The 16,855-nt window shown below is 34.2% G+C and overlaps 2 protein-coding genes across 3 annotated transcripts; one reads left to right on the forward strand and one right to left on the reverse strand.

Annotated features, from left to right (window-relative positions):
* Positions 1–4,457: 4,457 nt before the first annotated feature.
* Positions 4,458–10,781, forward strand: LOC119638957 (glycogen [starch] synthase). Its single transcript, XM_038036113.1, has 8 exons — positions 4,458–5,169; positions 8,310–8,736; positions 8,802–8,875; positions 8,938–9,410; positions 9,493–9,895; positions 9,947–10,411; positions 10,484–10,619; positions 10,675–10,781. The coding sequence occupies exons 2-8, from the start codon at positions 8,310–8,312 to the stop codon at positions 10,764–10,766; spliced, it is 2,070 nt and encodes a 689-aa protein (XP_037892041.1). The 5' UTR covers positions 4,458–5,169; the 3' UTR covers positions 10,767–10,781.
* Positions 10,782–10,984: 203 nt separating this feature from the next.
* Positions 10,985–12,463, reverse strand: LOC119638958. Of its 2 annotated transcripts, none has more exons than XM_038036114.1 (2): positions 12,393–12,463; positions 10,985–12,335 (listed from the first exon to the last, which is right to left on the reverse strand). In XM_038036114.1, the coding sequence occupies exons 1-2, from the start codon at positions 12,408–12,410 to the stop codon at positions 11,064–11,066; spliced, it is 1,290 nt and encodes a 429-aa protein (XP_037892042.1). In that variant the 5' UTR covers positions 12,411–12,463; the 3' UTR covers positions 10,985–11,063. The 2 variants fall into 2 exon arrangements, with proteins under 2 accessions (XP_037892042.1, XP_037892043.1); XM_038036115.1 differs by having other exon boundaries at positions 12,402–12,425.
* Between the last annotated feature and the right edge of the window lie 4,392 nt (positions 12,464–16,855).

Raw genomic sequence — 16,855 nt, forward strand, 5'->3', positions numbered from 1 at the left:
TATTTCAAGCACTTGTATAAGTTATATATGGAAAGAATTATCATTTTTTTTTTGAAAATAGGCTAAAATCGAATGCCACGCCTATAAAAATTATTAAATTATTATTATTCGTGTTGTGTTAATCATATGTTCGATGTTAAAACGTGTGAAATTGCTAGCTTTCATTTTATTTCAATTATTCCATTTCATTCCATGTCGCTTTTAATTCGCTTTTAATTCGCTAAATTTTGATTAAGTTGATTTGTAAATAATAAATAAAATAATTTTATCTGTTTTTCATTCGAATTCGCGTACGCGTGTAACGTGATCAGAAATAGTTTACGTTTCAATAAAAAAAATAATTTAAGTTTTGCCAGAAGAAGCACTTGCAAACAAATTTGCCTGCAAAATCTTTCAGCTGTTACGAAAAATATATATATTCTTATTTGATGAAACATCCCTTTTGGAATTGGTAGAATTTTTGATATATCAATTCAATATATCAATATACCCAATATATCAATTTATATGAAAGTGAATGAAAGTTCACTCGTTTTATACTTGCAGGCCTTTAATATTTCATTTCAATCGAACGTAACTTTTTTTATCAAAGAATTTTGCGCAGCAAGTAAGTAAGTGGATCGTCGTAAGTTTATATAGAGTAACTGAAAAGACAAACAAAAATATGAACAAGACCGTATTGCTTTCCACAGTGCCCTGGCATGCACATCAAGTGGCTTTCTTCAAGCTTAGAAGCGCTTAAAATAACATAGAGACCCGTAATGTGTCTTTGTGTTTGATTAGCATCAACGCCAATTTGCTATTGGAGAAGATAATGATTTTTTAGTGATCTGGATTTAGCAATCTGACAGCAAAGTTGGCAATAAAGGTGGAAGACAGTTCTTCCAACCCTTCGTATTTGCCTAGGAGTATCTCTGGATAAATGACTACCGATTACTAGACTGAATGTCCCAGAATTTATCGAACAGTGTTTGGCATATATTAAGAAGTCATTTTCTAGGCAAAAGTTGTTAAATTTTAGCAGATATGCAGCTCGAAGACATGGTTAGGCAAATTGCTGTTGTAATTAGCTATCCATTTGAGGATATTCAGATAAATTTTTGCATTTAAGATGAGTCAAATTCCAAGCGAGGGTGGTAGTGACTTTGTTGCAAATGCGAAATGTTTTAGTTGAATACGAACTAAAAAGAAATAATTATGAAAATTGATTACTTTATATTGACGAAAAAACTCATTAGTATTTTACGCATTTTTAAGCACTAAATCATGTTAGTGTGAAGGCCTCGTCCTGATGGATGCAGATTAACATCGTACTCTTCCCGCTTAGTTTGTTATTTTAGGGTCTTCGGTTTTTCCAATTCTCAGTATTACTTACACCTTCAAACGCTGTAGTATTTCACAAACTGTAATGCTATATAATGCTTTAAAATTCACGCTACAAAATTTGGTATTCCTTTAGATACAAGCTAGTAAACAAAATATTAAATTGTAACGTAAACTGCCTTTCGATTCTACAAAGTCTTTTTCAGATTAACAGCTGAATTAAGTTCGTACCAGTTAAATTTGAAAATTCTTTAGGTACACTTCTATGTTTGAAAATAAATTCGCGATTATAAAATTTCTAAATTTCTTTTATTTTACAAGTTAGCTTAGAATTAAACCATCATAATTTTTAAACAAAGTCCTCGCTAAATTCCCTGTTGAACGGCAAGGCACAGAGTCGCTTATAATAAATAAAAAAATTTCCAAAAATGGTTGAGTGCTCAACTAACAAGTTTAATTTGCAAAGCCGCCAGCTTTGAGTTGCTCATATTCTGTTAAAATTCATTGCAAAATGCGATTTGGCGTCGGCATTGCAAAATTAAAAATTTCCAAATTGTTCTAAATATCTTTATCAGGATCGGACAAGACTTCGTAAGCAGCTTTTAATGTTTACTACAATGCTTTAAAGGATGAAATAATGTTATTTTATTTTAGCGGAGATATCCAATAATGTCAACATAGGACAGCTGTTATGTTAGGTAGTGTTAGAAAACGTATTTCTTTAGTTACTACTTATGGGGAAATAAGCCGACGGCTTTGAAATATTAACATAGAAGTTTACATTGGTTTTGCAAATAGCGGGGAATATAACTACTGCTTTGTTTAATTTGATAATAAAAAAAATATTATGGCGGTCTCTCTTAGGCTAACTTGTAAAATTAAATAAGTTTAATTCGCGTATTTTCCAAAACACTAAACACATCTAGGTTGCGTCTCGTTTCACGCTTAATTTATAAACATAACCATTTGGTTGCCCAATTGTCATGTTAACAGAGTTTTTTAATTTTTTTTTTTTTGTCTTTTTACATTGTTTTAATTTAACAGATATATATATTATATATATATATATATATATTATAGATAGACAGATATAGATATTATAGATTAACAGATATATATATTATAGATATATATATATTAATGCCGGCAACTTTGCAATTTAACAGTTTATTAATGCTTTGCCTTTTTAACAGATTATTCCGCTACTGCTTTGCCTTTTTAACAAAAAATTCCTCTACTGCTTTGCCTTTTTGACAGAGCTCATGACCAAGCATTGCCATTTATTGTCAATTTTCCGTGTAACCTGATCGGCCATTAACCGTTCAAGCACCTTCGACAAATCAGTAAGAATGCTAAGTGAGCGGAAATCCTTAGGGAGAATATGATGATCACATAGAAGCACTTGGAGTGCGACACCGATATGACGAAAAAAAGTGCTTTAAGGATTAGAAAAAGGGCTGCACAAGTGTAAGGGAGATTAGTTTGAAGCAGCCAAAACAGAGATTGATGAATAAATACCTTTCGAGAGAAATGAAAAGTCACACCTTTTCTCTGAAAACATCTCGCATCTATCTGCTCGACACCAGTGATTTCTCTTATGAAAAACGGAAGTTTTTTATCATGTACATATATGTTTGAGACCCTTTAAAAATTTTCAATACATCCTAAAAATAGGCAATTTCTTAACAATAATATGACTGCCATGCGAAATACATGGTCTGGGGCGTTTATGGCCTGGGAAGTTATGGTGTGGGATATTTAAGGATAACAGAGGCTTGATTTCGCTTTGCTAATACTTTGAGCCTAAAAATATTGTAAGCAAAAATCTGCCCGCTTTGAAACTGAAAACTGTTAACTTTGTTAAAATTAAAATGTAGTAACTTTTGAGATATTTTGATGAAATTGGGGCACAGAGGTACTTGGCCCAAGGACGAACGCTATTAAAAATGGCCTACTTTTCCCACTACTCCCCTTATAACGTCTTATTCGAAAAACTCGTTATATGGAAACAGTTGTAATTTTCAAAATGACTCGGCAAATATGGCTAAGTAACAGGGGAAACGTTTGCATTCTACTTTAAATTTGGACGAAGTGTTGGACTATCTTCTCATCTAATTGTCTCTCATTCAATACATTGCAATATTGTATACATGTAATATGTATATTGTATACATATGTTCATATTGCGTAGTCTCGCTCATTTCAGCTTTTTTCGCTCTTTTGTTCTCTTTCATAGCATTTGTTTATATTGGATGTTAAGAAGTACTACATTCCAAATTCTATCCTGTACTATAATATATTCTAAATTGTATTAATTTTGTTGCTTAAATGTTGTTAATTAGACGTTGCGTACCATAATTTATAATTTTTTATAATGCATAATATTTTTATAAAGTTATGTAATATTTTATATAATGTTCTCGGATGCAAAAAGTGCGATCAGAAACATATCTTACAACACGCAAGAACATTATATTATTATTATTAATTTAGCCAGAGAGTAAATTCTAGTCAATTGATTTGTAAACAATTGCATCCGTTTTTTATTCGAATTCGCTATACCACCCATTTATTTAAAAATTTTTTAGTTTCTATCCACGACGCATTGATGTGAAAATCAAGTCAGTGAAAATAAAAAAATATTTTATTTGTATATAGCAAAATTAAAAGTTTGCTTATAATCGGAGCTATAAGTTTCTAAACTTGGAGATAAGCAATGGCTGAGTCCTTGAGTAAAACATATGGAATACATTTTAAACAGCATTTGATAACGTAGTGCTTTCCATTATTGGGATATGCAATTACGGTAAGAAAGACGGACATGCCTAGATTGATTCAAAATTGGATGCTGATTAAGAATATGTATACTTCAAAGGAGTCCTGAAGCTTCACTTTGGCTGCTACAAGCGTTTTGACTAAAATAAATATACCTCCATACTTCAGTTATAGATAAAAATATGTGAAGAGGAAGAAAAATTTGAGGTGAAGAGCATTAAAGATTCACTCTGACATGAAGAGTATTTCCCTTGTTTTGCTCTCTATAATCTCGTTTACAGTTTCTCTCTTCTCATCCAAAATAGAAGTAAAATAGTAGCAGATATCCAAAACAACTTTGTTATTAAAAACAGAGCAAAAAATGCCGGCAAACAAAACAACGAAAGCAAACGTACGTACGGGACGTGTTGGAAAATTTGTCTTACGAGTTAAGCTCTTGTCTTACCGATTGTCGGTGTATGCGCGAGAATAATATTAATATTGAGAGAAGTAATTTTATTTGGAAATAAGATTCGCTTGTATAAAATAAACCAAAATCGTCAAAAATTAGTAACGTCAACGTTTAAAAATATTAGGTGAAGGCGGTCTCATGTAAAATAGCAAATAACTAAGAAAATTGAAACCAAATGATATTCAAAATATCTACAAATAGTGATCTTGTGCAATGCTTTAAAAATATAATGTGTGAGAAAGTATTATAAGGGTTACATAAAAAAAAAAAAAAAAAATATTGAATAAAAAAAAGAGTGTATGCTAAAGAGAAAATCAGTTAATAATAAATGCAACAACTAAACGACTAAAAGATTGCCGTATTTCTTTATTTAAACGTTCAACAGTGAAGACAAGCATAGTTTTCATCCTCTAGTCACATTGACCTCTATTTGACATTTATTTGTACAGCGTTATGTGTATTAAGCAAGCGAAGAAAATACTTATAATAACAATAATTTAAAGTGTCTTCTTAGAAATTGTAAGACATTTTTTATGCTTTCATACAAGCATCAACTATTCTAATACAAAATACAAAATAATACAAAATTTACACCAGCCGTATAGTTCAAATCAAAAAAGGTATTTTCAACTCACTTCCTTTTATGAAAATAGAAAAGGGTTAATTTGTAAATTCGTTTAAATATGGACACATATAGATACTAATGTATCTAGATAAAAGTGCGTTTATTGTTGTTTTCCTTTTCTCTAAAGTTATTCCACGTTATTTTCCCTTAAAGAGACGTATTTATGTGTATGGTAAATATATATATATATTTGTCTCTTATCAAAAAAAAAAAAAAAAACACAAGCGGCCAGTCACCTCTTTAACGCGTGTAGTTCAATGGCACGCACTAACGAACACGTAATCGCATTGATTACACTCTTTTTGCGAGGAAACGCTGAGATATTTAAGCTCATGTTTTACTTCTTCGTTACTTAATACTCTCTTTTTCTTTCTTCCCTATACTTCTGTATCTTTTCTCTTTCGAGCGTCAGGAAGCTACACAACTAACAACCAAAAGAATTAAGAAAGCTATGATAAGAGTCCAATAAAATTCCAATGATATAGAATTTTAACGGTTCCGAAATGAGTGACATGCAAACGCACACGCCTTCGCGTGTTTTTAGGTTAAATGCCAACATATTTAAGAAACTCGCCAATACTTTTATAAACTTCAATTTCCAGCATGTGTCGTACCCCGCCCAGAACGTAAAGCAAAGGATTGTTCATAAGCTTTAGTTTTTCCGTGAAACAAGGAAAAGCTTATGTCTGATTTGAGCTAAATCTTTTTATATATAGCATTTACTACGCCCACTACCACTTTGCGTAAGGCATTCATTATAAGATAAAAGTCAACATCTCGATCGTACATCGCACAAATCGATTATATAATTGTTGTATAATAGATACACCAAGCTCTTTTTTTACACGGTAGATAGATTCCTTAAAATACTGTGCAAAAAAAATAGTGGAAAACGCCACAGACAACATATGGTAAACAATCTTAAAAAATACTGTAAGAGGAGCAGTCTCTAAATATCTTCTTAAAAAACAGTGCAAAAAAATAATGGACCGAAAATGCTATCATCAGTAGCGGGGTTAGATATGTTTAGGACAACTGTTGAGTTTGACTCAAATAAAGGATTTTGTTGCGCTGATGAAGATCTAATTTAACAGCTAAAAAAATTATATTCGGCTATTGCACCTATCTTAAAAAAAAACTCGAAAAAACTCGAGGTAGTCAATTTTATCTTTTTGAAATAGGTACCATAGAAACGAGAGGTTTTTATTGTTGCGTTTTTTCTAGATGATTTGTTCTTGTTGTGTAGACCTGTCCTTTACAAATATTGGGCCATTATAAATACCCACTTGCGTGAAAAGACTTCCCTTCACTTTCGCCAAATTTGAAGTCGATACCTTAATTTTTGCGGCCAAGAGAATGTTTATATACAATAGATGGATTGATGGGCATGCTTACGTTGATTCAGAATTTGATGATGACCAAATGTATATATTTTTTATGGGGCCTACCGCAAATGTTTCGTGAAATAGACTCCATACCCCATACTCCCCATCGCAGGGTTGGGACTACAAACAAGTAAGAAAGTTATATTCTTTTATATCCCTTACCGTTATCCTAAAAAAGAGTAAAAAACGCGAAAAGAACTAAATATTCATACCATATAGTTTTGGTTGGGCGCGACTGTCTTTTTCTATTTTCTGAATATATGTAGAAATATATCTAGATACGTAGATGTTCACAGATGTTCACAGTTTTTGTCGAATAGGCCTACGGGCGTTGTGGTCGTATCCGCTTTGAGTCATTTTTAAATTCTTTTGCAAATGTTTAGGTGACATCTTCATTTCTGCAAACGGGACAATGTTTACCACAGCTGCGGCGCATGTTTGGGTGCATGCCGAATTGAAAAGTGACCAAGAGTTTATAGTTTTGTACAGTTATTATAGCATCGCCCATAAAATGTACGTTTAAATTTTTTTAGTTTCGTCTTCGAAAATTTATGAGTAAATTCATCACAACTCTTTTTGAAAAACAGACGTGTTCACAGTTTACGTGACACTCTAGACCGATTTGGCCTTTTTTCAATACCAATCTGTGTACAAGAATCCTCAATGTTTCTGCCAAATTTGATGACGATAGCTTCACGGAAATGAATCTATAAATATGATATAAGGAGCACTAACACAATTGCAAAAAATCACACAAAACCTATTCAAGACAAATCGTGATAAAGTTGCATCTTCAGTGAAACCATATCTTCAGCTTTTTGTGCCACATCCATACTATTGGTGTATACTCCATCCATACTATTGGTGGTGAGATACTCCATCCATACTATTGGTGGTGAGATAGGGGTTAGTGTCTTTAAGCAAAGATTAGTTATTTTGAATAATCTATAAGCAATGGTATCTTATTTAAAACCGATTTTTTTCTGTCGTTCCAAGCAAGGAATCATTAAAAGTTAATCCTTAATGCCTCAGAATGCTATGTAAGTATATATAATATGTTGTCGAAAATGTATGGCAAAAACATCGTCAATGCCAGCGCAGTAGGTGCTTAATGTAGCAAGTGCAGATTAAACTGATATCGAAAATGGCTTTTTTCAACTCTTCCAATCAATTAACTAACAGTTGCCTGCGCTTCATTTAAGCGAAAAAATCTCAGAGGAAAGTATGTTAACGATAATGTGATGACATTTTTGATAGCTAAGGACTTACATTTTTACTCTCTTTGCTTTTGCTCAAATTGTTCGTTTGTTTGAATTTTGCTACCTTGTGTTTATTTTTAATTGGAAGAGCAATTTTTTTTTTTGATTTAGAAATTCTTAAGTTGTTTGAAAATATTTAAACCGCCTGTTATCAGTTCTCATTTATTTAACGGTAGCCTTGTATTCATCATGCATCGATAAACCGTTACTTCATTTTTATTATTTACAAATCTCTTGTTGTTTATCAGCCTGAAGTAAGAATCAAATTTAATGGCTGTATAATTAGAATAACTTTAGAATTTGACGGGCGCGCTACCCAGCGCTCGCTCATTCAAAATTATGTTAGGCCATCAAATACCATTTCGTTTAGAAGACAATGGCCATTATGCATATAATATAAGAGTCGGGGTAATTTTAATTATGCGTTCTATTAATCAAATAAATTACATAATTAGTAAGTAATATTTTTAATTCTTTTCTTTTTCAAATAGATGTTACGACGCTTTTCGCGAGTAGAACCAGGCGGAGATTTAACGGATTATTTTGATCGTGGAGGCTTAGCATCGCGAGAAAATCGTTGGTCTTTTGAAATAGCGTGGGAAGTGGCAAATAAAGTTGGTGGCATTTACACGGTAATACGGTCTAAAGCTTACGTTTCTACTGAAGAAATGGGTGAGCAGCTTTGTTTAATGGGCGTGTACAAGGAGCATTGTGCTCGCACGGAAATGGAAGAGATTGAATTTCCACGCGGTAATCCACTGTTAGATGCCGTAAATAATTTACGTTCACGTGGCTATAAAATCCATACTGGACGTTGGCTAGTTGATGGTAATCCGCAATTAATATTATTTGATATTGCTTCGGGAGCCTGGAAAATGGATCAATTTAAATCAGAATTATGGGATAAATGTCATATAGGTAAATAAAATACTGCATAATGAGGTTTACGTTGCCCCTCTATCGATTGTTTTTCCTTACAACAGGTGTGCCACACTTAGATGTAGAAACTAACGATGCCATAATTCTAGGCTATTTGATAGCAGAATTTTTGGAAGAGGTTCTCTTTCAATACGTATTGGGAAACAGCCCCCTTGCTTATCACTTCTTTTTCTTTGATAGTTTCGTAACCGTGCTATTGAGTATTCAAAAATCCATGACTTGCAAAATCCACGCATCGTTGCTCACTTCCATGAATGGCAGGCCGGTGTAGGATTAATTGCTTTGCGCACTCGCCATATTGAGGTCGCTACAGTGTTTACAACACATGCCACGTTATTAGGTCGTTACCTATGTGCCGGTAACACTGATTTCTACAACAATCTTGACAAATTTGTGGTGGACGAGGAGGCTGGAAAACGTCAAATATATCATCGTTACTGTTTGGAACGAGCCGCCACTCATTTGTGCCATGTATTCACAACTGTATCGGAAATTACCGGCTATGAGGCAGAACACTTATTAAAACGTAAGCCGGATATTATTACACCCAACGGTTTAAATGTGAAGAAATTTTCGGCTATACACGAATTCCAGAATTTGCATGCTTTGGCTAAGGAAAAAATTAATGAATTTGTTCGAGGTCATTTCTATGGGTAGGTAAATGCGTTTATATACACACATACCATAAAAAAGAAATCTCTATGAAAATATTGTAATGTTGTCGTTTTTTGGCAGCCATATGGATTTCGATTTGGATAAAACCTTGTACTTTTTCATCGCCGGTCGTTACGAGTTTGGCAACAAAGGTGCCGACATATTTATAGAGTCATTGGCTCGCCTCAATGCGTTGCTTAAATATGAAAAACCTGATGCCACAGTTGTAGCTTTTCTGATTTTCCCCACGAAAACGAATAACTTCAATGTGGAATCCCTGCGTGGCCATGCAGTGGTTAAGCAGTTACGGGATACCATTAATAATGTTCAGCAAGATATCGGCAAACGTATGTTTGATTCTTGTCTAAAAGGACATTTGCCTACAGCTAATGAATTGCTAACCAAAGAGGACATGGTTAAAATCAAACGTTGCATGTATGCTATGCAACGTGATACGATGCCGCCTGTTACTACACACAATATTGTAAGCAAATGATCACAACGTCATTTTCAAATTAATGCTTCTCTTTTATAGGTTGATGATTGGAATGATCCCGTTCTAAATGCCATAAGACGCTGCCAAATGTTTAATACAATACATGATCGTGTAAAAATGGTTTTTCATCCAGAATTTCTTTCCTCTACTAACCCGTTGTTCGGCATTGACTATGAAGAATTTGTGCGCGGTTGTCATTTGGGTGTGTTTCCTTCATACTACGAACCGTGGGGTTATACGCCGGCTGAATGCACAGTGATGGGTATACCAAGCATTACAACAAATCTTTCCGGTTTTGGTTGTTTTATGCAAGAGCATATTAGCGACCCGAAATCCTACGGCATTTATATAGTTGATCGACGTTATATTGGTTTAGAGACTAGTGTCCAGCAATTATCGAATTTCATGTTAGAATTTTCACGTTTGAATCGCCGTCAACGTATCATTCAGCGGAATCGTACCGAACGTTTGAGTGATCTGCTAGACTGGCGTACTCTTGGTATTGTAAGTTTAAAATAGAATATAAAAAAATATTGAATTTTTTCACTTCATAAATATTACACTGAAACATTACAGTACTATAGGCAGGCTCGAGTTAAAGCTTTACAAATTGTTTATCGGGACTACTTAGATGAGAGTTGTCTGTATGGTTCGCGCAATAATTTAAATTTCTCCCGCCCTTTTAGCGAACCACCCAGCCCTTCGTCGTCACGTAAGTGAAGACCTAATGTATGAAGATTTTAAATAACCCAGTATTTTATTTCTAGGGCACACTACACCTGTACCATCGGTTCACGGTTCAGATGACGAAGACTCAGTAGACGAAGAAACTGAACTCAAAGAATTAGGCATCAAATGATTTCTATTAGGCAACCAATGCAAATGACGTGCACAGTTGCACCTTCTCTGTGACAAAAAATTTAAGTTAACTTCGTTAACTCTTGTCTCAGTTCCCATTAGTTGCGCTAGGATACATTTTAAAATAAAATTACGTTTTTTATTAATTTTTATTGGAAGTTGTGCATCAGTATCAGTTAGCATATCTTTAGAGAGTAATAAAAGCAATAACAAAAAAAATAATAGCTCAATAATAACACCTGATCGTTATGAAATTTTTTTTACTAACACTGAATTTGAAATAAATAATTCGGGTTTTTCACAAACCCCGGCGGCTATACTTTGAGCGATTAAAAGTGTAACTATGTCCGCGTAGAGTAAAATGAGGTTCTGTCAATTTTTCCGCCGAGTCATTAATCGGGCGTTTATTTCCAGAACGTAAATCGTTGTCTATTTCGAAGTCTTCGCCACTACCCTCTATCTCAGTACAGTCGTCGCTGCGCGACCCATCCGGCAGCCGGCATTTCGTTTCCTCGTCGACCAAATCGTCATCTTTAATTTCTACTCCTTCAAAATCGTCGTCATCATCGTATTCTCCAAAATTATCATTCATGATCATAGGCCAAGAACCTATCATCGGTGGATAGTAGGACGGATACATACTAGCACCAAAGCCACTACTATAAGAGTAACGTTGAAAACAATTTATACATTGTGCGGGTACACCATATAACAAAATTCGTCCATAAGGTAAGCGGTAACAACGTTCACAGCTCTTACTTCTGGTAGAGCTTCCCCTATTCGGACAACTGACATATGGCCAACGTGGTTGATAGAAACATTTCAATTTCCTTGACTGAGTCCTTTTGTGGTACGGTACATATTTAGTCGCCTGATGACAATTTTCATGTTCTTCGCTTACATTATCATCGTCGTCGACACTCCTTTCACAAACCTTCACCCGTTTGGCGAACATAACTCGTGCTTTGCATTTCTCTCCACAGACCCTGTGACGCTTGTGGTGACAACGTGCTGCTGTTGAAAACTTTGATTTGTCGCAGTTTTTCGATGAACGAACTACCAAGCAACAAGGCTGCGTATGATTGAAACCGAAACCAAACTTTCCACCAACCCGTGACACATTTTGGTGTATATGTATATTATTCAAACTGTTGTGAGTCACATTACCCAACTGATTATCGATGATATTGTGAATTTCGTTAGTCACACGAATTATATTTGTGGTATTCGAGGGTTTCGTAGGCGCCGCCCTGTAATCCGTATCGTTGACACCCTGAACTAAAATCTGTTCAGCTATAAGAATCGGGCACACTGGGCACTTGCCTTCGCAATCAGTCTGATTCGCTGCATTTTTACAAACTTCCTTGCAATTGTCCAAATTTCGATGACATTCTTCGTATTCGCTTAAAGTTGGATGCTCGTAATTCTGGGCCTGAGTATGCACTACTATAGGGTTATCTTTCAATGTATGATGCACATAAGACTCCGAAGATTTTACATTGATTATCGTAACATTTTTAGCAAATGCCAGAGTCAATGTTAAGCTGACAGCGGTAGTTATAATAAAGATCTGATAAATAAATTTGCGTTTTTTATGAAAAATATCTGGTATTGCATATAAACTAACCCAAATTACTTTTGCCATAAAGAAAAATAACTTTTTTCGTAGCACAATTGTTTTGTATCGATTGTTTAATGTGAACTTTGCGGCTGGAGAAACTGTTTACGTTTAATATGGTAATGCACGCACTAACTGCTCTGAACATCACACCAGTAGGCTGCGAAATCCGTTGCCAAAGCGTGGCTAATTGATTCTATCCCTTACTGCGTAAATTGCCATGTTTCAATTTAATTATTTTTTAGTGCTTTTTTTAGTGCTTACAGTTGACGATCTAAGTCCAGGTTTAAAACTTTAGAAAATGTTAAAATGCAAAAAATATTCAAACGAACGAAGAAAGCAAAATAAGTGATTGCTTGCACTTTATTATATCGAGCGGGCAAAAAAACTGCAAAAGTATTCAATGTCGTTGGAATGCAAAGTTGCTGCGACTAAATCTGAAAGAAGTATACATAACTTAAATCAATTTATCGGATTTTCGATTTAAAAATTGTAAAGGAATCAAAAGAATATTTGCGGAGAAGAGAAAGTAAATTTATTAATTTGCCGCCGATTGGAAACGAGTCGAAGCTCGCAAATAATGCTGTAAGCAATTTATCTAAATAGATCAAAACATTTGTCTTTGTCTTTGAAAAGTCTTATTTGTTCATCTTTATGAATCAACGAACAGGCATAGAGGATATTTGGAGCGAGAATAATTTCATTGGGAACCAATTAATGAAAAAATGTGTGCAGATCAACAGTTTTTATATGGAAAACAAATAAAACTACAACATATCTTCTGCGAATAATCAATGACTCTTTAAAGACACTGACTGACTGACTTACAGATGTTCGCCATCCCACGCTTGAAAAATCGCTATTGGCAAATAGAAATTGCAAAAAAATGAACCATCATTTCTTTTTGTGTAGATAATGGCTTGTCTTCAATTACTATACAACTTAGTGGGTACACTCTTAGAAGATCTAATAAAAATAGAGTTTAAAGCAAGAAAAAAGCGAAACACATAAACAATCAGAATATATTTAAGTAACTGGGGGAAAATACATGGCATGACAAGTCCCTGCGTAAAAAAAGCGAAGCCCTGAAAACGGGCATTTTACTATGATCTATCTAAAGGGAAGAACATAGCTGGTCGGTTCAACTGCGAAGTTCAATTAAGGTGTTATGAATAGAGCTAATTATGACAAGGCACTTTTTTCTTTCGAAACTACTTTTGTGTATGCGACTGTGTAAATAAAGGCACCTTTGTTGATGAAATTCGAACTGATGGTGTGTTTGCATAATCCGGCGATACAAACTCACAAGTGGTAGGACGGAATTATAAAAAGATAATCAAAAGCCATAAAATACGCAACTGTCCGAATGAAGCCATTAGCAAGTTCATAAAGGCTACGAGAAAGGTGAGATCACTTTGTTTTTTAAAGAGTTGTCGCAAGATCTTTAGATAAAGAAAAAATATTTTCACTCTTTCGTGATTCGCGAAAACTTCCGAAATACGGCAAAAAATGCAATATGAAGACATCTACGCACAACTTAGCAACAAAACTTTTCTTCATCTTCAAAAAGTCAAATCCAACTGTGCATTTTATATTTAACAACATAATGAATTTCAAAGAATTTTAGCCATAGATCAACCACATGTTATATCAATGTGGGACAAAGTGTGATGCGCAACGGAAGGCGACTGAGCTTTGCAATCATATAGCAGTAAATCGCCTTCGAATATAATAATTGTTATTAACATTATTTTCAAGAAAGCTCTACAGATCTTTAGCTCTTTCTTTAAGCCTGATAGAAACTTAATAAAGCCCTTGTATTGGAAGCTTCCATTAGGAATAATGTACAAAAATTGTTCACTTCCGTTTTCTGCTTTTGTGCAAATGTTTTTATAAAAACACTGACATAATGGTTTAACCGGCCAGTTTGCCGAATCAGTGTTTAAAGTGTTTGCAAGGTCTCATTATAATGCGTATCTCTGAAGTGTAAGCCTGCGCCAAGTTCGCTTTTCCGCTTGTAACAACCGGAGACAATATAAGTATCGATGTATCCATTTGAAATTACCCTCGGACGTTTACTAAAATTTGGAAATTTATTTTCATTCATCTACTAACGTTCATACTGTCCAAGAACCACCCTTTTCTTTTTGCTTACTACGTTAGATGCTAGATGTCTGGGAGCTGAAAATTATGTCAAAATAGATTTTGAAATATGAAATAAATTCAAAAATGAAAGCTCACACCGTTTTATAAATGCGAGCTCTTCTAAGCATCCCATAATAATGCCGCCATGTAAGGCGAGACGTTCACAATAACGATACTTACATGTAATCAACGCACGCGTTCCTATTTCTTGTTTTTTCTTTTACACAAATTTTGGAATATTCTTATATTGTGTTTATTTTGCTCCTTCTACCAGACATATTATTCAATTTATTGTAACTATTTCTATTTTACGAAAAGAGGAAACCGCTAACAACGAAATAAATTCATTCGCTTAGATGTTTGGTTGCTGTTTGCTGGTTGCTTATTGTTTAACATGTCGGTTGAAGTCTCTGCTAAACGAGCAAACAGATATAAAGAAAAAAAATTCTTTATGAGTTCTTTTCAGCAGAAATCATAATTTCCATCTTTGATATCGTTACATAATACTCTGTATTCGCTTTCTTCACTTTCATTTCTTTATATATATGCTACTACGCGCAACAATTTTTTATGGAGAAAGTAGGACAGAGTTCATAATAAAAATTCATTAATTGTCTTCAATCTCTTTAATTTATATATTTTTTATTTGTTTATTACTTTATTTACACAAGAAATTCACTTAAAATAAATTAATACCCGAATTCAATTGAGTCTACAAAATAAATCTTATATTATATATTATTAATAATTATTACAAAATGTTTAAAAAAATATAGAGAAAAAATGAAAAGACGACAAATTAATAGGTATTAGCATTTATTTTGGTCAGCGACATCTATCGGTGAAAATGATAAATTAATTCGAAGACCAATGTACACGGTTCCATTTTTGCATTTAGTCCATTTAGTATAGGAAAGTAAATTTTACGCTTAGAATAGAATTTTATTAGTCTCAACATTTTTTTTTTTTTTGGACTCGTTACAGACGCTAGTTATGGGATGCTAAAAGCTGCATTTTCGAAGACTTATTGGACGAAGGACTAGCTCAAAATTTTCGAACAGCTTAGCAGTTGATGTATCAGCTGTTTGTAGACGTTTACATGCGACGGGAAAGATTCAAAAGGAGGGAAAATGACTACCATAGGAATTGATGCTACTTCGACCCGTTTCCACATCGCAGATTCACTGCTTGTTAGGCAAAAACCAACAGTTTTCTATGGTGTACAGGCGATGAAAAGCGGGTCTGCTATCACAATTTCAAGCGCAAAAAATCATTAGTCATAGACATCAAAGCGGAATTTTCGTGGCCGCAAAGTTTTGCTGGGCATATAGCGGGATCAAGAAGCTGCAATGTCTGAATGAAATTGTTGCTACAGTCTACTGACATCAATTGAACAAACTAAACGCTGTATTTCCGCAAAAATGACTAGTAATATCGGTTAAAAAACGACCAATCATCCTCTTGCATGAGAGCGCTCGGCCACACGGTGCAAGTGTTGTCAAGAATATACTATTGCAATGCAAAAATGTGGTAAAAATATATGCAGGCATCTGATAGATACATAAACACTCATGAGAAAGAAAAACAAAAGAGCATATACACATCCAGAATAGAGGCATACCCGCAGCCGATATAAACCCGAGTTGGAAGTGAACCCTTAAGCCGTTGCAAACATGCAAAAGCTTGGCAACCGATAATAGTGAATAAATATAGTTCAATTTTCGAGTCTTATCAAGATTAGAAGTTCATTTAGATGCGACGTAGGCAAAGTCCACGTACTTAGGAGAGTTAATTTGATAGAATTTATGAAATCCGATAGTGAGATTAGATTTTTGTAAAGGGCCCTAGGCGAGCTGAAAAGTTCGTAATAATATCTACATTGACTAAGCTTTATGAGAGCGAAGTTCCTAGGGAAACAGTTCCGGACAGCTTATCTCACCAAGCAATGTCCACGAATTGATAGTATGGTTTATTAACTTAATGAAGAAGAAAACAGCAAGGACAAAACTAAGTTTCTCAAATGATGGTAAGATTAACAGAAACAATCTAATTTGATAAGGAAGCAAAGAGTCAAGCGAGTCCCAACCTAATTTCCTAAGGGCAAAGGGCAGGTCTTGCGTTTCAACAGATTTCAGTGAATCTACATAGTACCTATCTTTGTTTTCACATTTTTAAGGACATTCATTTGTCAAGTACTAGCCATATTTTAGGAATTCTATAAGAAAGAAAATCGCTTAAAAATTATCACTTATTTTATATATATAACTTTTTTTTTTTTTTTTAATATAATTCATTCAGGATATTTCCCCTATTCTCGTACCATCGTG

Source organism: Glossina fuscipes, unplaced genomic scaffold (genome assembly GCF_014805625.2).
Source record: "Glossina fuscipes isolate IAEA_lab_2018 unplaced genomic scaffold, Yale_Gfus_2 111, whole genome shotgun sequence".
Classification (NCBI taxonomy): domain Eukaryota; kingdom Metazoa; phylum Arthropoda; class Insecta; order Diptera; family Glossinidae; genus Glossina; species Glossina fuscipes.

Coding starts and splice junctions, on each gene's coding strand:
- LOC119638957 (XM_038036113.1), top strand. CDS start 8,310: ATGTTACGACGCTTTTCGCGAGTAGAACCAGGCGGAGATTTAACGGAT. Junction 9,896..9,946: donor CTGTTACTACACACAATATT/GTAAGCAAATGA, acceptor TCTCTTTTATAG/GTTGATGATTGGAATGATCC. Junction 10,620..10,674: donor ACCCAGCCCTTCGTCGTCAC/GTAAGTGAAGAC, acceptor TTTTATTTCTAG/GGCACACTACACCTGTACCA.